This window comes from Oryctolagus cuniculus, chromosome 1 (assembly GCF_051225735.1).
Source record: "Oryctolagus cuniculus isolate XC-2025 breed Fujian yellow rabbit chromosome 1, ASM5122573v1, whole genome shotgun sequence".
Lineage (NCBI taxonomy): Eukaryota > Metazoa > Chordata > Mammalia > Lagomorpha > Leporidae > Oryctolagus > Oryctolagus cuniculus.
Genome location: NC_142867.1, coordinates 216387486 through 216409400, shown reverse-complemented (window position 1 = coordinate 216409400; position 21915 = coordinate 216387486). Strand labels below are relative to the sequence as shown.

At 42.4% G+C, this 21915-nt stretch overlaps 1 protein-coding gene across 1 annotated transcript in view; it reads right to left on the bottom strand.

Moving 5' to 3' along the window:
• Window positions 1–21915, bottom strand: part of KIAA1958 (KIAA1958 ortholog) — a 178727-nt gene that overhangs the window by 9420 nt on the left and 147392 nt on the right. The window contains exon 3 of the mRNA XM_051843064.3: window positions 9900–10072. Coding sequence (XP_051699024.1) covers window positions 9900–10072 — 173 coding nt within the window. The remainder of the gene's footprint in view (window positions 1–9899; window positions 10073–21915) is intronic.

The window sequence follows — 21915 nt, the reverse complement described above, 5'->3', positions numbered from 1 at the left end:
CTCTCTCTCTCTCTGCCTCTAATTCTGCCTTTCAAATAAATCTTAAAAAAAAAAAAAAAAAGAATCTTGAAGTCACTATTACTGACAGCAAAAATGACTTTGTTTTTGCACTCACCAAGTTACACCTTATTCAGAAAGACAGATATTGAATTTCAAGATGCGCTGCTTCCTAATGAGTGAGTCTAAGGAACGTTTAAGTCACTGAGAGAGCGACCTTGAGGGAGATGGGCCAGTGAGGAGCAGATCACACCTCAGATGATAACTTGTAGGGAAAATACCACACAGAGCACAGAGATCATAGGGAGACCCGCAGGGCACACAATGCTGGTTTATATTATGACATTTGGAAGTCGGATTTGACGCCAGGCCCAGCAGCTGCCAAACATAACCAAGAACTAACATCCGCCACTGTATCTACGTTGAAAGACACACCTAGAGAGATGAGGTCAGACAGAACGCACGCCTGATGCTACAATTCCTCCCTGTCGCTAGAGACTGCGGAATTGGCTCAGATTCTGGCTTCTAATCTGAGTTGTCCATGTGAGTGGGTTACAGAAGACTGGGATGTGTCTTTTTTCTCGCACATTTTCCTCTAGAGAACAGGGCCAACTAAGAACCCATAGGACCTGGAGGTGGGAATACGGTGCACCGTGCTGGGCGGCCCCTGGGAAGCAGCAGACACTGTCTGTCATCGGAGATGTGGCACAATGAATGTCAAGGCTAGCGGGGCAGGAGAAGTGGGATGGTGAGGTGGGGTCAGTGAGAACAGGGGAATTTTGAGATGATTGACCATAGTGTATTAATGACTACTTTCAGTTATTACTAAAAAGGAAACAGTTACCTTGTTAATTATTTGGGTCTTTAAAAATTGTGGTAAAATATATGTAATATAAAATTTACCACGTTAACCACTATGGATGCAAATTCAGTGGTGTTGACAGCAGTCACAATGTTGTGATCACTACCAGCTCTCCATTTCCAGAACTTTTTCATCAGTCTGAACAGAAACTCTGTCCCGTTGAACAACTCCCCATTTCCTCTTCCCCAGGCCCTGGTCACCTCCACCCTTTCTGCCTCTCTGGGTTTGCCACTTCTAGGTACTTCCCATAAGCAGAGTCACACCTAGCTGGCCTAGCTTAACACTGTCAAGGTTCACCCACACTGCAGCACTTGTCAGCACTACACTGCTTTGTATTGCTCAATAATATTACATTGCTTGGCTGTGATATATTTTGTTAACTTATCTGTTGATAGACGTCTGGGCTGTTTCCACATTTTGGCTGTTGAACACTTCAGTGAATATCTTTGTGTATCTTTCTAATGGAAATGTGTTTTTACTCTTCTTGGGTATACCTCTAAGAGTGGAATTGCTTGGTGACACAGTAAGTCCATGTTTAACTTTAGAGCAACTACCAAAGCACAGGCATCATTTCACCTTGCCATTTAAAGTCTTCATAAAAGTTACAAATTTCTTTCGCTTCACACTAACCCTTATTATCATCTGTTCTTAAAAAACTTATTGGGTTTGAAGTGGAATTTCATGTGGTTTTGATATACAATCCGTTGACTATCTTTTCATTTGCTTACTGGCCAACTGTTTATCTTGGGAGAAATGTCTATTTGGATCTTTTGCTCACTTCAAAAATGAGTGGTCCTTTTGCCGTGGAATCGTTCATAGCTGCTTTATATATTTTAGATACAAAGATCCATATGAGATATGTGATTTGTAAATATATTCCCCCATTCAGTTGGTTGTTTTTTCACTTTCTCAATGGTGTATTTTGAAGCACAAGTTTTAAATTTTAATGACTGGCCAGTGCTGCGGCTCACTAGGCTAATCCTCCACCTGTGGCGCCGGTACTCCGGGTTCTAGTCCTGTTTGGGGCGCTGGATTCTGTCCTGGTTGCCCCTCTTCCAGGCCAGCTCTCTGCTGTGGCCAGGGAGTGCAGCGGAGGATGGCCCAAGTGCTTGGGCCCTGCACCCCATGGGAGAACAGGAGAAGCACCTGGCTCCTGGCTTCGGATCGGCACAGCACCAGCCGTGGAGGCCATTTGGGGTTGAACCAACAGAAGGAAGACCTTTCTCTCTGTCTCTCTCTCTCTCACTGTCTAACTCTGTCAAAAAAAATATTTTTTAATGACTTCCAGTTTACCTAGTTTTTCTTTGGTTGCTTATGTTTTTTGGTGTCATACTAAGAAACCATTTTCTATTCTAAGATCATGAAGATTTTCTCCTGTTTTCTTCTAAGGATTTTACAGAACCAGTGCCTACATTTAGGTCTTTGGTCCATTTTGAGTTAATCTGGGTAAGTGGTTCAACGTAGGAATATGCCTTAAATATTTTGCATTGGATACCTAAATATCCCAGCACCAATTACTGAAAAGACTATTCTTTGTCCATTGGGTTTCCATGCTGTTGTCAAAATCAACTGAGCATCAATATGAGGGTTCATTTCTGAATTCTCAATTCTATTCCATTAATCTATCTGTATGGTGTCAGAAGTACACGGTCTTTATTTCCAGCTTTGTAATACGTTTCGAAATGAGAAGAGTAAGTTCTCTAATTTTGTTCTTCTTTCTCCAGATTATTTTGGCTATTCTGGGTTATTTATATTTTCATACGAATTTTAGGATCAGTTTTCTCTTTCTGAAAAAGAGGTACCTGCGATTTTGGTAGCGATTGTGCTGAGTCTGTGGACAGTTTACAGGACTACTGCCATTTTAACAAGATTAAGTCTTTCAATCCTTGAACACTAGTTTTCTTCCCATATATTTAAGTTTTTAACTTCTATTGGGGCCAGCACTGTGGCTCAGGGGTTAGGCTGCCAGCTGCAGTGCCAGCATACCACATGGGCCCTGGCTCCCATCCCGGTTGTTCTGCTTCCAATCCAGCTCCCTGCTATTGGGCCTGGGAAAGCAGCAGAGGATGGCTCAAGTCCTTGGGCCCCCTGCACCCATGTGAGAGACTCAGAGGAGGCTCCTGGCTCTTGTCTGGCCCAGACCCAGCTGTTGCAGCCATTTGGGGAGTGAAACAAATGGAAGATCTCTCTTTCTTTCTCTCTCCTTCTCTTTCTGCAATTATACCTTTCCAATAATAATAATAATAATAAAACCTTTTAAAAAATACTGCTTTGTGGTTTACAGTATATATATTCTGGAACTTCTTTTGTCAAATTTATTCCTAAATGTTTTACTTTTCTGATGCTAAAAAATCACAAAATTTTGGTTTATAGAGATACATTATAAAAATGTAAAATTTCTGTATATCAATGTGATATCCAATAACTTGGCTGAATTTATTTATTAGTTCCAAGTGGCCTCCAGTGGCTTCCTTAGGCTTTTCTATGTATACCGTCAAGCCACTTGCAGAAAGAGGCACTTAACATTTTGTTTTTTATTCTAGAGGTCTATTATTTCACTCTATTGCTTAGTTGCCCTGGTTTGAACCTCCAGCGCAATGTTGAATAAAAATGGTGAGAAGAGACATTCTTGTCTTATTCCTGACCTGAAGGAGAAAACATTCAATCTTTCACCAGTAAATGTGACAGTAGGCCAGCTGTAGCTTTTCCACACATGTTCAGGTTCAGGAAGGTCACTTCTATTTCTGGCCTGTAGGATTTCTGGTTTTGGTTATAGCATGAAGGGGCGCTGGATTTTCTCAAATGCTCTTCCTGCACTTATTGAGATGATTACACAACTTTGTCCTTGATTTTCAGATGCTAAGCCAACCTTACCTTCCTAATCATGGTGTATAGTCCTTGTCCTTTGTACTGGGTTCAATTTGCTGGTATTTGATTGAAGAGCTTCTGTGCCTATTCATGACAGGCATTGATCTGTAGTTTTCTTATAGTATCTTTGTCTGGTTTTGGTACTGGGGTAATACTGGCCTCGCAGAACGAGTTGGGAAGTGCTTCTTCCTCTTCTGTTTTTTGGAAAACTTTTGGAAGAATTGGCATTCACCAGTGAAGCCGTCGAGGTCTGTGCTTTTTTGTGTGGAGAGCTTTGTTGTTACAAATTCATTCTCTTTACTTATTACAAGTCTAGCATATTCTTTTTAACTTCTTTTTGAGTCTTTTTTTGGTAGTTTGTGTCTTTGTAAGAATTTGTTCATCTAAATTGCCACATTTTTTGGCTGACAGTTGTTCATAGTATTCCTTTATAAGACATTTTGTTTCTGACGAGGTTGGCAGCACTATCCCCTCTCTTACTCATGGTCGTACAATCTGAGTCTCTATTCTGTTCACTATAGCCGCTCTTAAATATCAGAATTCCCGCGCTATCCGTGCCTCATCCCGGATGGTTTCTTCAGATCTTACTTATAACTTCCTACTTTTTCATCAGAGTCTAAACCTGCTTCTTAAGTCAATAAATTTCTATTTCAACAGTGTATTTTTTATTTTTTGGAGTTTGTTTCTTATTCATTGGTTTTAGAGTCTTTCCCCTTTTAAACGTAAGCATTTACAACAAATTTTTTTTCTAAACATTGCTTTAGCTGTATCCCCAACATTATAAGACATTATTCTGAAAATAATTTAATTTTCATTGATTTTCATGCATTTATAACTTCCTTTGTGATTTCTTCCTGTCCAAGGGTTATACAGTCCTGTATTATCTTCCAAGTAACAGGAACTTTCTAGTTAGCTACCTGTAGTCAGTTTATAACAGTTCTGTTGTGTTCAGAGGCCATACCCTGTATAATTTCAATCTTATTCAATTGAGACTTGTTTTAATGACACAGAGTGTGATCTATGTTGATATTTCACATGCATGTGGAAAGAATGTGTACTTTCTAGTTGTTGGTTGTAGTGTTATATAAATGTCAAAAAGGTAAAGTCAGGTTGACAGTATTGTTTAAGTCCTTCTCTTTACTGATCTTCTGTCTACCTGTTCTGTAAGTTACCACCAGCAAAGCATCTAATTAAAATTGAATTGGCCGGGCCGGCGCTGCGGCTCACTAGGCTAATCCTCCGCCTTGAGGCGCCAGCACACCGGGTTCTAGTCCCGGTCGGGGCGCCGGAGTCTGTCCCGGTTGCCCCTCTTCTAGGCCAGCTCTCTGCTGTGGCCAGGGAGTGCAGTGGAGGATGGCCCAAGTGCTTGGTCCCTGCACCCCATGGGAGACCAGGAGAAGCACCTGGCTCCTGCCATCAGATCAGCACGGTGCACCAGCCGCGGCGGCCATTGGAGGGTGAACCAACGGCAAAAGGAAGACCTTTCTCTCTGTCTCTCTCTCTCACTGTCCACTCTGCCTGTCAAAAAAAAATTTTTTTTGAATTGGCCAAGTTAAATTGTGGGTTTTTTATTTTTCCTTTAGGTTTTCTCTTCTTTTTTTATTTTTCTAAAAGAATTATTCATTTATTTGCAAGGTAGAGTGACAAAGAGACAAGGAGAGACACAAGAGATATTCTATATATCTTTTCTACCCCCTGTTTTACTCTCCTAAATACCCATGGTAACCAGAGCTGGGACAGGCTGAAGCCAGAAACCAGAAACTCCTTCCAGATCTCCCACATGGGGGGCAGGAACCCAAGCGCTCGCGCCATCATCTGCTGCCTCCCAGGTGCCTTTTCAGGAGGCTGGATCAGAGTACAGTCAGGACTTGACCCCGGCACTCCAATACGGATGCAGGAATGAAGCAGCAGCTTAACCCGCTGTGCCCTGCGCTGGCACCTGTGCTCTGTTTTGAAGTGCGTACTTTTTTTTTTTTTTTTGGACAGGCAGAGTTAGACAGTGAGAGAGAGAGAGAGAGAGAGAGACAGAGAGAAAGGTCTTCCTTTTCTGTTGGTTCACCCCCCGAAATGGCCACCACAGCCCGCACACTACGCTGATCTGAAGCCAGGAGCCAGGTGCTTCCTCCTGGTCTCCCACGCCGGTGCAGGACCCAAGTACTTGGGCCATCCTCCACTGCACTCCCTGGCCACAGCAGAGAGCTGGCCTGGAAGAGGGGCAACCGGGACAGACTCCGGCGCCCCGACTGGGACTAGAACCCGGTGTGCCGGCGCCGCAAGGTGGAGGATTAGCCTAGTGAGCCGCGGCGCCAGCCTGAAGTGCGTACATTTTAAGATCTTCACGCTTTCCTGATAAATGGACTGCTTTATCATTATGAAATTTCCCTCTTTATTTCTGTTAGAATTCCTTCCCTGCAGGTCTTATTTGTCTGACATTAACAGCCACTCAGGTTCCCCAGGACTAATGTTTGCGTACTGTATGTATCTTTCTCCCGTCCTGCCTTCAACTTTTCCTTCTGTATATTTAAAGAGAGATGCATTCGGTGCATAGTTGGTTCTTGCTTTAAAAAAAAAAAAATCCAGTCTGATAATCTCTCTCTTTTGATTGTCATATTTAGAGCATTTCCATTTAATATAATCATCAAAATGGCTGGGCTTCAAGCTACCACTTTGCTATTTGTTCTCTATTTGTTCCACTGGTTCTTTGTTCTTTTCTTCTTCTTTTCATGCCTTCTTTTGGATTGAGAACTTTCTACAATTTCATTTATCTCCATGTAAGGGTTGTCAGCTCCGTATCTTTGTTTTATATATTTAGTCTTTCCCATAAGATTTGTAAATATATACTTAACTTATTACAGTCTACCTTCAAATACTATACACCTTTCCACATATTGCTAGGAACTTACAACATTACAGATTAGCTCTCCCACCTTATCCATCATGCCACTGTTGTCATGCACTTTTCCCTTCCACAGATAACATAGAAACATCACAATATATTGTTACTGATTTTGGTTTAAACATTTAACTAATTTTTTTAGAGAAATTAAAATGCGAAAAAAAATTTTTTGGTACCATTTCAAGTATTTTCTATTCCTCTGTGAGGTGCAAGCTTCTATGTGGTATAACTGCGCTTGTGCCTGAAGCTTCCTTTAACATTGACTGTTGTGTAGTTCTTTTGGTGATGAATTCTCTGATATTTGTCTTGTCTGAAAAGGTCTTTATTTTACCTTCGTTTGTATTCTGAGTATAAAACTCGAAGTTGGCAGTTGCTTCTTTCAGCTCATTAAAGATGCCATTTCATTGTCTTCTGGCTTCTGTATAGTATCTAATGAGAGGTTCTTCTTTTTCCTCTTTTCTGCATCAATCTAATTTTTAATTCCATTTTATCTTGTTATTTTTCATTTCAAAAGCAAACCATCTTTGAAAAGAAATTAAATTTAAAAATAAATATATTTAGCATTTAGGGGCAGGTGCTGGTGTAGTGAGTAGGATACTGCTTGGGATCACTACCTCCCACCCTGGTGTGCCTGCTCCACTCTGGATTCCAGCTTCCTGCCAATGTGCACCCAGGGATGTAGCAGGAGATGGCATGAGTACTTGCATCCCCCTCATCCATGTGGGAGCCCTAGACTGAATTCCCAGCTCTTGACTGCCTGGTCCAACTCCAGCTGTTGTGGGCATCTGGTGAACAAGTGGACAGGAGATTCCTCCCTCTCTTCTCCTTCCTTCCCCCATGATTATCACTTCAGGGTCTCCATTCTTTTGTTTAGAAGCATATGCCCATATGGTATCATTCTGCTTCTGCCTGAGGATGAAAGAATTTTTCATTTTCTGACACACTGAAAGTCTTTATTTCATGTTTGTTTCTGGAAGATATTTTCACTGGGGATAGTGAACATTTTTCTATCAATAATTTAATGAAGTTGCTCTGTTATCCGTCCTCCCTTTATTCATTCATTCCTATCTCCCTCTCAAGTAAATAATTTTTAAAACCATAAATTTACTCTTAGGATTATCATTTCCAGTGTTTTTCGATGCTTTTATTTTTTTTTTTTAAGATTTATTTGAAAAACAGAGTGACAGAGAGGAAAAGAACAACAGGTAGAGATCTGCCATCTACTACCTTCCTCTGCAATGGTCAGGGATGGGCCAGGCTGGACCCAGGAGCCTAGAACTCTCTCTGGGGCTCTCCACCTGTGTAGCAGTGGCCCAAATACCTGGGCCATCATCACTGCCTTCCCAGGTGCATTAGCTGAGGAGGTGGAGAGTGTAGGACTCCAAGGAGCGCTCCAACATGGGATGCCAGCATTGCAAGCGCTGGCTTACCACCCTGTGCAACAACACCAGCCCTACAACCAGCATTCAAGTGTGCTAAAAGCCAGCTTATGCCATGGACTAGAATCTCTATAGCACCTTTTCAGGGTTTCCTCTTAATCAAGGACTCTCTGATTCATCTCCCTGTGTCTTCCCTTCCTTAATCATGTTACCGACAGAAGCCCGCAGGGAACCCTGCCTTTCAGATGCCTCGCTCACCACTCCGGTTCCACCTCTTCTTCCCCACGGATGTTCCCCTTTCTTTCTGCAACCACAGTTGAAAGGGCCCTCACGCCACCGACTGCACTGCACTACCAGAAGTAGAAACCTGGGTTTCCTGCTTCATCTCTTGTTGATCGCCCACACACATGACCGAACTCTGAGCCCTCATCGGCCCTATGGCTTCACTTACGACCTCTCTCTTCAAGACATCTGAACTTCGAGCTTGAATAGTTCTAATCCATGTTTGAAGTCCCACATTCTCAGCGCTGGCATTGTGGTGCAGCAGGTTAAGCCACTGCTTGGGACTCCCACGTCCCATAGTGCAGTGCCAATTCGAGTCCTGGCTACCCCACTTCTGATCCTGCTTCCCGCTGATGTGTCCTGGGAGGCAGCGAATGATGGCTCTGCTTGGGCCCCTGCCACCCATGTGGGAGACTCAGATGGAGTTCTGGGATCTGGTCTTTGGCCTGACCCAGCCCTGGCTGTTGCAGACATTTGGGAAGTGAAGTAGTCTATGGAAATCTCCCTCCCCTCATCACTCTGCCTTTCAAGTAGATAAAAATAAACAAACTTTAAAAAAAATCCTACATTTCCAATCACTTACTGGACATGTCCACCTGGGCACCTGATTCAGACCCAATATATACAAATCAAAATACAGCATCTTTCTATTCTGTCTCCACACGTCCAAGATTTTGTCCTTCCATTCAAAGACCTCAAATGTCTCAAGTTGGATGAGATCTTTTTTTTTTAATTTATTTTATTTATTTGAAAGGTAGAATTACAGAATGAAAGAGGGAAAGTGCAGAGAGAGAGAGAGAGAGAGAGAGAGAGAGAGAGAGAGAATCTTCCATTTGCTGGTTCACATCCCAAATGGCCACATGGCCAGGGTTGGACTAAGCCAAAACCAGGAGCCAGGAACTTCTTCAGGGTCTCCCGCACGGGTGCAGGGGCCCAAGCCCTTGGGCCATCCTCCACTGCTTTCCCAGGCATATTAGTAGGGAGCTGGATAGGAAGAGGAGCAGCCGGGTCTCGAACCAGCACCCATATGGGATGCCAGCATTGCAGGTGGGGCTTTAGCTGCTGCACCATAGTGCTGGCCCCTCGAGGGATCGTAAGAGCTCACTTTACAAATGGGGAGATGGGAAGAACAAGAAACTCCCCATTTGCCTGTGTTTATAAGATTTTTGGCTGGGTGCTTGAGGATGATCAAAATCTGGTTGTATAGTCCCCTATACCCATGTATCCAAGAAGCCTCTGCTGCAGGCGAGTGGGTTTTTTGGTCCAAATTTGCTTGTCCTCAGGTCACTCACCCTAGAAGACTCTGGTCTTCCTTCATCTACTTCTGGCATCCCACCTCTCCCTGGAAATATGGCTTGAATATCAATTCTCTCTTGGTTGAAATTACTTTATCCATCTGAACCTTTCAGGCATTTCTGATCTACAAGTTCATAGAACACCTGCTCAATCCTGCTGTGTATCAGGAAGATCATTCTTTGTGTTTTATGTTCTCTCAAAGTCTCCCCAGGCAGAAAGCTACCATTCTGGGTCCCCCCTCAATGCTTAACACAGTGCCTGGCCCTCGGAAGCTCAGAGAAGTTTGCTGAAAGAAGAAGTAAACTCAAGAGCCCCTTACCTTGGTGATGTCCGTGTGGTCTTTCAGCCCGTTGGTCATGCACCAGTATCGCCACACGTTCAGGGCGTACCGCGTGGCTTTGGTAGTATTTGGGCTTACTGCACTGGTACACAGATCATTCAAGTCATCATTAACATTAAATACAGGAAATTTGTTCAGCTTAGTAGAATAAGCTAGAAACAAAAACAATAAAAGCATTAAAATAATTTACCATTGCCTTCTTCAGAGAATTACATCTTGGGATCATGTTAAATAACAGAGAATGCCTAAGAGATAATTCATTTAAATGGAATGTCTATCAAGTATACACATAGTGGAATAAATAAAGTACGGAACACAATTTCTAGCATGGAATCAATGCAGAAAAATTCATTTAATCATCATTATTTTGCCGCAAATACTAACTGATGCATTAATGCAGGCATTCCAATAACAGAAGAGGGGAAATGAATGCCAAAAAGCAGAAAATGTTCTATCCAAATTTTCCACTGGGGAAAAAAATTAGCGTTTCTAGTAAGAACAAGATAGATGGAAGGAAGAAGGAGGGAAAGAAGGGAAAAATTACACTTCCTCATCCCACAAAGAGCTGGCATTTCTTCTCAATATACAGGTGCAATGTGTGCCATCATGGGCATCCTCAAATTAAGTGGTGTTAGCATTTTCTTTAATTCTTTTCATACATTACTAAAGAAAGCCCTGATTCTGTAACCCATCCACTCACTTGGAGCCAGAATGGTAGTTCAAGGGGAAAGAGGGAAGAAGACCGAGGGACCACCCGTCCTCAGAGGAGAAGGATCATATTTTAAATCACCCTAGTGACCTCAGATGAAGACTAGACTGCCTCCGTGTGTCCACTTCATGTGTCGGTTGCCAAAGAGATAACCAAGTCTGTAACCATTAGCTGGCCTCTCTTTCTACTCTGTGATCTGCTAAAACCAGACTTAACCCGTTCAAATGGTCATCTTTGGGTAGAAAATCAAGGCAGACTATCTCAATAAACATTACCCGCCTGTACTGTACCTAATAGTCTTCACCCTGTCTGCGGCGTTTCTGTATTTATTCAAATAAGGCACTCAACAGCTAGGCCTCTGAGGCGTCAGATGAGAAGTTCATGCAGTTATCAAGGGGACAGGAAAGCTGTGTTCCCCGCACCTAATGACCCACGTCATCTGTCACTGCTCCCACTGAGGAATTCCTCTATCCCAAACCGCCAGTCTGCTGCCGTCCCCCACGTCCACCTGCACACCAGGACCCCCACCCACACCTTCCACACACAGTCAGAGCAATCTCCCTGTGGTCGTTGTGCCAATCAGAATACAATCATTTTCAAACCCAAAATGTGGTTTCTACACCATTCCTCACACCAATCCAACTCCCTTACTCTCTCCTTTAGTGTGTACCACACACACACACGCACACACACACACACACACGTGTGCACGCATGCACCTTATTATCCCATGACAAAGTGAGCTAACCGTCCGCAGAAGAGCTCTTCACTTGGCTGCCGGGCTCCTGGAGACTGTGTCTTCCCCCTTTAAGTCTCGATGCCCCCAGAACAGATGAACACACAGTGCGCCTAAATAAATGCTCTCAGAGAGAGGGCTAAACAGTGCTGGCAGTGCCGACTAAAGCACGCCCGTCCCACAGGCATAATCCTCTCACCACCCCCCCCCCAACAGTTATCTATCTGCCTCTCTGTAACTCTGCCTTTCTAAATGAATAAATCTTTAAAAAAAAAAAAAAGCAGGTCGTAGTGCTAGGTTTTGGACCTGGGTCTCTCTGTCACTATGCTCTGGCCACAACAGCAAAGCAATCAGATACTAAAGGGATAACATTCTTGGGGCCAGCGGTGTGGCACAGAAGGTTAAGCCTCTGCACTGCAGTGCCACCATCCTATACAGGCAATGGTTCGAGTCCCGGCTACTCCACTTCCGATCCAGCTCCCTGCTAATGAGCCTGGGAAAAACAGCAGAAGATGGCCCTGCACTCATGTGGAAGACTTGGAAGAAGCTCCTGCCTCTTGACTTTGGCCTGGCCCAGCCCTGGCAATTGCAGCCATTTGGGGAGTGAACCAGTGCTTTCTCTCTCTCTCTCTGTATTTCTGCCTTTCAAATAAATAAATACATCTTTAAATTTACAAAAGGGATAACATTCTTATTCAGTAACACAATTTAGAGGTGAGCATTTAGCCTAGCAGTTAAGACACCTGCAACCAACACTGGAGTGCTCGGCTCTGATACTCGGCTCTGGCTCCTGACTCTAGGTCCCTGCTAATGCAGACTCTGGGAGGCAGCAGCAATGGTTCAGATGACCGGGTTCCTCCCAGCCCTCCGCATCAGCAGCAGCCCAGCCCCAGCTGTTGCAGGCATCTGGGCAGCGAACCACTGGCTGGGAGCTCTCCATCTGTCCCCCGCCTCCGTCTCTGTCTCTCTGCTTCTCAAGTAAATACATTGTTTAAAGAACACAGTTTATCCATTTAGCCCTTTGTGCTTATGAAAAATATCCCAGTCCCCCAAATTTATTCAGATTAACATTCAGTAAGGACAATTAGGTTTGATTTACTTGGATGACTACTACAGTTTCAGATAGGATGCTTAAGTAGAATTATTACATTAAGCAATTCCATGGTCTTAATTAATTTCATTTTCCTTCATTTTTAGCAAAAGACAGAGACTGTACATTGACAGTGAAAACCAAAACCTAGTATACAGTGAAGCAAGAGTGCTTGTATGTTTATATAATGGGAAAGAAACTGAGTGAAAATGATCGAATGATATATGTAGTTCCTCCATGACTGTGATGATCAAATTATATTTATCTAATAAACTGCTTTTAGAATTTACGGGTAGAAGTTCTAGTGATATGATGCTGAGGAAATTTCTAGGAGATTATATTGATGGGGAGACAAACAAAAGAAGAATTCACAATGAAATACAGGCAAAAGGGGGTCATGAGGGGAGACCACTGCGCAAGGACTTGACTATGTTCCCATTAGAGGATGGGACAAAGTCTCAGCTCAAAGTCAGGAATGGCTGGGTGTGGTGGAGAGACTGGACTACCAGGTTATGGTTGTGCAGACTAAGGACGGCCAGGCAGGAATGGTTACCCTGTTCCCGCTCCCCACACAGGGGAACCTTATATTGTTTGCCACCAGCAAGGCGTTGGCAGGCACATTCGTGTAAAGCAGAAGGAAGTCTGTGGAAGGTCACCTTCTGGTTCCGACAGGAAAGAGGGCATTGCCCCAGGTAGCTGTGGGCAGTCCCACTGGACACAGAGGGGGAAAAGCAAAGGAGCAAAGGAGAGCAAAGAAATGCTTGCCTGCACAGCACCTTCCAGGTAACACCGTCCCTGCATCCACATCTGAGTGACTTCCCAGCTTCCCGGCTCAGACACCCCACAACGAATCCTAGTCATGGGCTCCTCTTCAGCCCAGTCCACCTGCACAGCCATTGCCAGCGGAAGCGAGTTCTGCCCAGGTGAATCATTGGGAGCCCATAACAACATCTGTGGAAAACACTATCAGTTACCAATAATGACCGATTCAGACTTGGATTTTAAAGAGGTGGGCACACAAACACACGTTACCTGGCAACTGGGGACAACTGATAGCACGAAAGTCACCAAACAAAACAAGCTGCAGAACTGATAATCCCCTGCATAGAGAGTTAATTCAGAAACCAAAAACAGGGCTGGTGCTATGGCGTAGTGGGTAAAGCCGTCTCCTGCAGTGCCAGCATCCCATATGGGCGCCAGTTCAAGTCCCAGCTGCTCCACTTACTATCCAATTCTCTGCTATGGCCTGGGAAAGCAGTAGAAGATAGTCCAAGTCCTTGGGCCCCTACACCTGCATAGGAGACCTGGAAGAAACTCCTGGCTCCGGATTGGCGCAGCTGCAGCCTTTATAGCCATCTGGGGAGGAACCAGCAGATGGAAGACCTCTCTCTCTCTCTCTCCCTCTCCTTCTCTCTCTGTATAACTCTGAGTTTCAAATAAATAAATAAATAAATCTTTTAAAAAAAACCAAAAAGATAATTCAAAACATCACAAATGTATAGTACAGAGATTTGATAAGATAACGCATACCTAAAACAAGAACAGCCTTCTTCAAGTAAAAGAAACAAGGGAAACCAAGGATGATTCTGGAGAGTAAACATATCCATAATATTATACATAAATATGTAAGCATATTTTACATAAAAGAATAAATAATATCTCCTTTCTGGCAAAAGTAAAAACACCTGTGGAGTCAGAAAAATCTCAAACTGAACTTTGACAACAGAACAAGTCAAGTTGTGTAATACAGTTATTAGAATACCGAAAGAGAAAATTATCCCATTCAATGCATAGAGCAGAAAAGAAAGGTTCAGGGAGTTGGCGTTGTGGCGCAGTGGGTGAAGCCACTGCCTGCAATGCTGGCATCCCATATGGGTGCCGGTTCGAGTCCCGGCTGCTCCATTTCTGATGCAGCTCCCTGCTAATGTGCTCAGGAAAAGCAGCAGAAGGTGGCCCAGGTGTTTGGGTCCCTGCTATCCATGTGGGAAACCTGGAAGAAGACCAGAAAGAAGCTCCTGGCTCCTGGCTTTGTCCTGACCCAGCCTTGACCATTGCAGCCATCTGAGGAGTGAACCAGCAGATGGAAGATCTCTCTCTCTCTCTCTGAGTCACTCTGACTTTCAAATAAATAAATCTTCTGTTTTTTTTTTAAAGAGTTCAATATTAACTGTACCAAAAAATTATAAAAATAACAAATATACTAAGAAATGTAGAAGGAAGGAAAGAACACACTTATGAACAAAAAACAATGAAATAGTAAAGAAATTTACAGTGCCATGAGATGAAACTTGAGACTAAGAAAATGAACAAACTAGTAAGAAAAAGAGAGAAAGCACAAATTATACTATGAAAAGGCTACAACAGATCCTTTAGCTACTAAAGACAATATGAACAATGTGATGCCAATAAATTTGAAAATTTGGATAGACAAATACCTAGAAAAGCCACTGCTCACCGAAACAGAATAAGAAATATCATTTTGAATAGTTTTACATTCATTAAAAAAAAACTGAATCCACAAAAACCTCACAAAGAAAACGTCAGGTTCAGATGGATTTCACCAGTCAATTCTTCTAACACTTAGAGAATAACTAATGCCAAGCCTACAAAATTCTACAAGTGGATAGAATAAGGGAATACCAGCCAATTTCTTTACAGGACAGCATAAATTTCCTATAAAAATACAAGAACAGAAAACAAAGGAAGATTACAGGCCAACTCAGCTCATTAGCAGACACAAAAACCCTTAACACATTATGAGAAAATGGATTTCCTACTTCATACCATAAACACCAACAAAAACAATTCTGAATGGGTCACGACCTAAATGCGAACCGCCAAACAGAAGCTTCTAGAAGTAAACAGAAGAGATCAGCTTTATGGCTTTGGGACAGCCACATATTTTTAACAGGACATCAAAATCGCTTCCCGAAAAGTTAAAGATTGAAAAATTGGATTCTATTAAAATTAAAAACAAACATTTACCAAAATGCATTACCAAGAGGTGAAGAGGTAAGCCACATAGAGGGAGACGACCCTCCTAATGCATCTATCTGACAAAGCAATTAGAAGGCAGATAGTATAGTTGAAAATGGACTAAGTGGGGCCGGTGCTGTGGCGTAGTAGGCTGAGCCTCCACCTGAGGCACCGGCATCCCTTATGGGTACCAGTTCATGTCCTGGCTGCTCTGCTTCTGACCCAGCCCTCTGCTAATGGCCTGGGAAAGCAGTAAAAGATTATCATTGGATCATATGGGCCCCTGAACCCATATGGGAGACCCAGAAGAAGTTCCTGGCTCCTGGCTTCGGATTGGCCCAGCTCCAGCTGTTGGGGCCACTTGAGGAGTGAACCATTGGATGGAAGCTCGCTCTCTTTCTCTCTCTCTCTCTCTCTGCCCTCCTGTCTGTAACTCTGCCTCTCAAATAAATCTTTAAAAAAAAAAAAAAGGTACAAAGTTTGAATGGGCCTCACATAAAAGAAGAAATAATACTATTCCAGGAAACACATTAAAATACACTCAACAAAACATGTAAAGTGAAAACCAAGCTCTATCAGTATCACATGGTGAAGATGTAGAGCAACAGAGCACTCCCACTTGGCTGGGATGAGTGTCAATCAATGCAACAGCTTTGGAGACTAAGTGGCAGTGTTTACGCGTGTGTATTCAATGACCTAGTGACCTTACACCTGAATATACATCTAGCAGAAATGCAGTTATGTGTACCAAAAGGCATGCACATATAAATGTAATTCCTAAATAGCCCCAAACTAGAAATAACTGTTGTAAACAACAGAATGTGTATGAAATTCTATTTCTATAATGAGTCACTACACAACAGTGATAGGAAATGGGTCACTGGAAGGAACTAAATGTAGCAACATGGATCCATTCCTTAAACGTGATGTTAAGAAAAGTCAGACACCAAGGAGCATATTTGAAGGGTCCATTTATATCATTCAAAAACCAGACAGAATGCCACTATGGTGAAGTCAGCAATTTACCTAAGGGAGGTGACATGAGAGAGAATTCCAGGGTTCAGGTGGCGTTCTACATCTTCTACCAGACAGTGGTTACAGACGTGTGTTCATTTCATAAAAATCAGTCAAGCAGTCTATCTTTTTGTGAAAATCAGCCAAGCAGTCTATCTTTTTGTCTGCTTAATAAGGGAACTTTCAAAACACTTAAAATATAAAAATAACATGGAGCTATACCAAGTACCTGGACAGGAAGGCTCACTATTACAAAGACGCTTAATTTTTTCAAGCAATCTTTAAAATAACTCTAATGAAAATCCTCTTTTGTGATGTTACTTGTCAGGTTTATTCTAACATTTAGGAAAGTAAAATCATTCCAAAGGGAAGAAAAAACTGGGCTGGCGTTGTGGTATAGGAAGAGCCACCCCCTGTGACGCCAGATCCCCTTATATGTGCACCGGTTTGAGTCCTGACTGCTCTACTTCCCATCCAGCTCCCTGCTAACGCATCTGGGAAAGCAGCAGAGGATGGCCTGAGTTCTTTTTTTTTTTTTTTTAATTATTTATTTGAGAGGTAGAGTTATAGACAGAGAGAGGGAGAGATAGAGAGAGAAAGGTCTTCCTTTTCCACTGGTTCACCCCCAAAGTGGCCGCTATGGCCTGCATGCTGTGCCAATCAGAAGCCAGGAGCCAGGTGCTTCCTCCTGGTCTCCCATGCGGGTGCAGGGCTGAAGCACTTGGGCCATCCTCCACTGCACTCCTGGGCCACAGCAGAGAGCTGGACTGGAAGAGGAGCAACTGGGACAGAACCGGTGCCCCGACTGGGACTAGAACCCGGGGTGCCGGCGCCGCAGGCGGAGGATTAGCCAAGTGAGCTGCAACACCAGCCAGAAAATTTCAAAAATACTATTTGGAGAGCTTGTCCTAAATGATATAAACATGTACCATAACACTGCAATAATTTAAACTGTAGTGACTATTAAAGAAACAGACAAAAATGCTGCTTTTGAGTATAGGAGTAGTTCAGGAAAGTTTTGTACAGGAAAGTTCTGTACAAATGCACTTGGACTGAGCACTTGGGACTGGTGGGGAAAGAAAGAATTCTTCAATAAATGGCTTAAGACAATTGGCTATTGCAATGGAAAAGCAAAAATGAAAGAAAATTTAAATTCCTATTGCATACCACACACACAAAAACATATTTCTAAATGACAATCTTTTTAAAAAATGTTTATTTATCTGAAAGAGTTACATAGAGAGAGAAGGAAAGACAGAGAGAGAGAGAGAGAGAACTCTTCCATTTGCTGGTTCACTCCCCAGTTACAATGGCCAGAACTGTGCTGATCCAAAGCCAGGAGCCAGGAGCCAGGAGCCTCTTCCGGGTCTCCCACACGGATGCAGGGGCCCAAGGACTTGCGCCATCTTCTACTGCTTTCCCAGGCCATAGCAGAGAGGGATCAGAAGTGGAGCAGCCAGGACTCGAATCGGAGCCCATATGGGGTGCCAGCACTGCAGGTGGTGGCTTTACTGGCTATGCCACAGTGCCAGCCCCACAATGACAAAATTTTTTTTTTTTAAAGTATGTTGGGCCATCATCTGCTGTTTTCTCCAGATGCATTAGTGGGAAGCTGGATCAGAATCAGAGCAGGGGCTAGTGCTTTGGCCTAGTGGGTAAATCTACCGCTTGCAGTGCCAGCAACCCATATGGGTGCTGGTTCAAGTCCCAGCTGCTCCACTTCCAATCCAGCCCTCTGCTATGGCCTGGGAAAGCAGTAGATGATGGCTCAAGTCTTTGGGCCTCTGCACCCGCATAGGAGACCCAGAAGAAGTTCCTGGCTCCTGGCTTCAGATCTGTGCAGCTCCGGCCGTTGCGGCCATTTGGGGAGTGAACTAGTGGATGGAAGACTTCTCTCTCTCTGCCTCTCTGTAACTCTGCCTTTCAAATGAATGAATCAATGAATCAATGAATAAATAATTTTTTTAAAGAAAGCAGACTAGCCAGGACTCAGTTGGATGCTCTAATATGGGATGCTGGCATTCCAAGTGGCAGCTTAACCTGCTGTGCCACAATGCTGGTCCCACCATGAACTTTTTCAAGACTTCTTGTATTAGCCTTGTATTTTAGTTACATGAGAAAGAGGATTATAAATACATTAAAACAAAGCTTTTTTTAAAAAGAAAAAATTAGGATGCATGTTGTGGCAGTGGGTTAAGGCAAAGCTTGGGATGCCATATGACAGGGTCTGGTTTGAGTTTCTCCAATCCAACTGCCTGCTACAGTGCCTGGGAGGCAGCAGATGATGGCCCCAGTACTTGGGTTCCTGCCAATCATGTGGGAGATATGAATGAAGGGTCTGGCTTCTGGCTTCACCTGGCCCAGCTCCCTGGTGTTGCAGGCATCTGGGGAGTGAACCAACAGATGGAAGATCTCTTTCTCTGTCATGGTTTCAAATAAATAAATAAATCTTTTTTTTAAAAAAAAGAAAGATTTTCTGATTTGTAGGTAAACACTACTACGAAAATAAAAAGTTACAACTATCTGTAATTTTAATACAATTTAAAATACTGTCATTCTATTCGCATTATTCAGCTACGAGTAGACTTGGTGGATTATTCAGACATGAAAGAAATACATCAGCATTTCTGCAAAATAATCGTCTACGAGAGAGAATATTATACTTTCAGGTGTTTATTACATTTTTCATTATTAAATAATTATAGTGACACAATAAAGATGTCTGAAATTAGCCCTCTTAGTCACAATTATTGTGAGTAACCATTCCTATTCTGTTCAAAGAACACGGTCAAATGGGCTAAATAGAATGAAAGACACATGGAGAGTTACATCAAAAATAGTTTCCTAAAATGAGAGGTCTACAACCTGACATCCACTTAGCTTGTTGTAAGTCTGTCTATTTAAGAAGCATCTGAAGGAACTCCCGGTAAGACAGTGAGTTCACTGTTTGACGTGGGGCTTTCTGCTCCATTAACAGAATTTTCAGGCCTGAAAATTTTCAAGACGCTTGTGATTAGCAAGATATGGACAGATGCTTTACTAACAGGCCCAGGCTGCCCTGAGAGCTGTGGCTGAGCAGTCACAGGCACCAGTGATTCCCTCACACTGGAAGGTAAACACAATCGTCTTCAAGATTTGATTTGAGTTTTTATAAAATTGTTTGTCGTAGCTACAAAAATCAGCCAGCTTTGCGGAAAACAATTTATTAAATGAATGAAGACTGGCCATCATACTCTTAATACAGACAAAATACTGTGACCAAGGCAAGCTCTCATTACAGAGACATCAATGACATTCAGTTATTTTATTGGATTGCTTTTATTTCCATAAGTTTTAGGCTGTACCAGCACATATAGAAAACAACAGAAAATTACACAAGAGGCAAACATTATACACACGACAGAATAGACTACTGAGACATAAAACTAGAATTTTATTTAGAGCACAAGTACACAAATATGAAGCCAAAACAGCGAGTTGATAAAATTGAAAACATCTTAGTGTAAAAGATCAGTGAGCAGCAAAATAAAAATGAAACCAGCAGTATTTACTCTTAATAACAAAGAGTTCTACACGTTCCCACCAACGTCACCGGCAGAGGATGACCTGGCCGAGAGCATCAGAGTCACACACTGGAACATATTAAAAGAAGCTTCTCTCCACTTTAGTTCATCTTTCTCTTTCCCAAATTATAATTGTAGCAGCTTAAAAAAAAGTCCTAAAATATGAATGGATGAAAAAGGAGTATGTGCTTTTTTCACATAAATCAGTTAAAAGGCAAGAGGCCAGAAAAGCTAAATAAAAATGACAATCTATTAAGTAAGGAGAGAAAGTAGGACGCATTCTCAAAGAATTGTACAGTACTTTTTTCATAAATTTTCTTCTAAGTGTTGGTTGCAGTTATCGTATCTCTAAACAAATGCCGGATCTTAAATTGTAGTGGAAAACTTTGTAAATGTAACTTTTTACTCCCAGTTAACTTCTAAGTGGTTAGGGTAAAAGGAACCTTAAAAACATTCTTCATCAGAAGAAATGGAAGACCTTATTGGAGTTGAATACACCTTTCGTTCTGCTGAACCACTAGAGTTCTTCATTTTTAACAGATACAGGAGTCATGCTTACATGGTGACTCTATTGAATTCAAAATGCTCCCATTCGTTCTCTCCCCAGTTTTTAGGCCTATGGGGTTGTAGTTACAGTTTCGTATTACGAAGCACAAACTTTCACTCACCCATGGGCTAACATGGCAAATCCGTCTAACTTTAGTAGTGAAGACCTGTGATCCTGGGGGAAACTAGAAACTATAAATTAGAAAACTAATGAGTAGTATTATTTAAAAAACTATCCTAGGCATAAAGGCCTCAGGACAGACACACAAAACATACAGAAGACCCAAAGGTGGGAAACAAATCCAAGAGCAGGATTGAAACAAACTCGCCTGTTGTTATCTACTAGAAATTGGTAGTATCAGGATCCATGCCCGGTCTTTGGTGGCCAAAGTATAAAAGGAATTCTGGGTACAAAGGCTCTACCTGAAAACCTGATGTAGGAATCTTTGTGACTCTGGATGATAATGGACAAAAGCAGGATTTCATCAGATAAACATAATTGAATTTCCGTTTTATTGCTTTATCATCTCATTGAGGAGCAAATGTTTAAAGCACATTCTGTAGAAAAGGCTCTCAGTTAAAATCTGCCTTTCTTCTGCTTTAAAGCAAAGAAATGGCAGAGGCCTGAATGAATTAGTTTTCATGTTCTTAAAATTAATTGGTAATTTCCGCAGCAATGTGTTCAAATACAGCACTGGCTGTCGCTATGTGTCTGACAGTCCCACAAAGAGCCTCCATGTAACTTGGGAGATTATTCCTTTATTAAAACAATCTTGTAATTATAAACCCACTGAACCGGCAGAAAGAAACCCTCTGTGCAGTGAGGAGCTTGGTGTGTCGGTCTGAGAAGGCTCTTCAGCAAGCAGCCTTCCTAACATTCTATGACCACTGACCCTCCATTTTAAGAGCATGAAGTATACTATTTCCTCCATGATGAATTTTAACAAAGCGTACTACAATGAATCCATTGAAAACATCTCCTCTCTCTACTTTCAGAATTTGTTTGGAATTGCTGGGCAAGATGGGAAACCTGACAGGTGCACAAGACAAACCCCCAGTAGTCAAGTGGCATGTAACTAAGTTTAGGCAGATGCTGACCATGCATCCCATTTGGGATGTTTCAATGATCCCTTATAAATAATATAAAATTACTGAATATTCAATGCAATTCAAACAATAAGCCATGAATAACCATCAAAAACAATTCCATGTACCTCGTAGTCCTCTGATGTTACACTGTTCAGCCTAAAAATATCCAGTTCAAGGGAAACTGTGCTGCTCCATTGTCATTCTAGTGGGTTTTCTGTAAGGTACTCAAATATCAAGAGGGAAGAAATGTTTTCAATTCTAGGGGAGGGAGC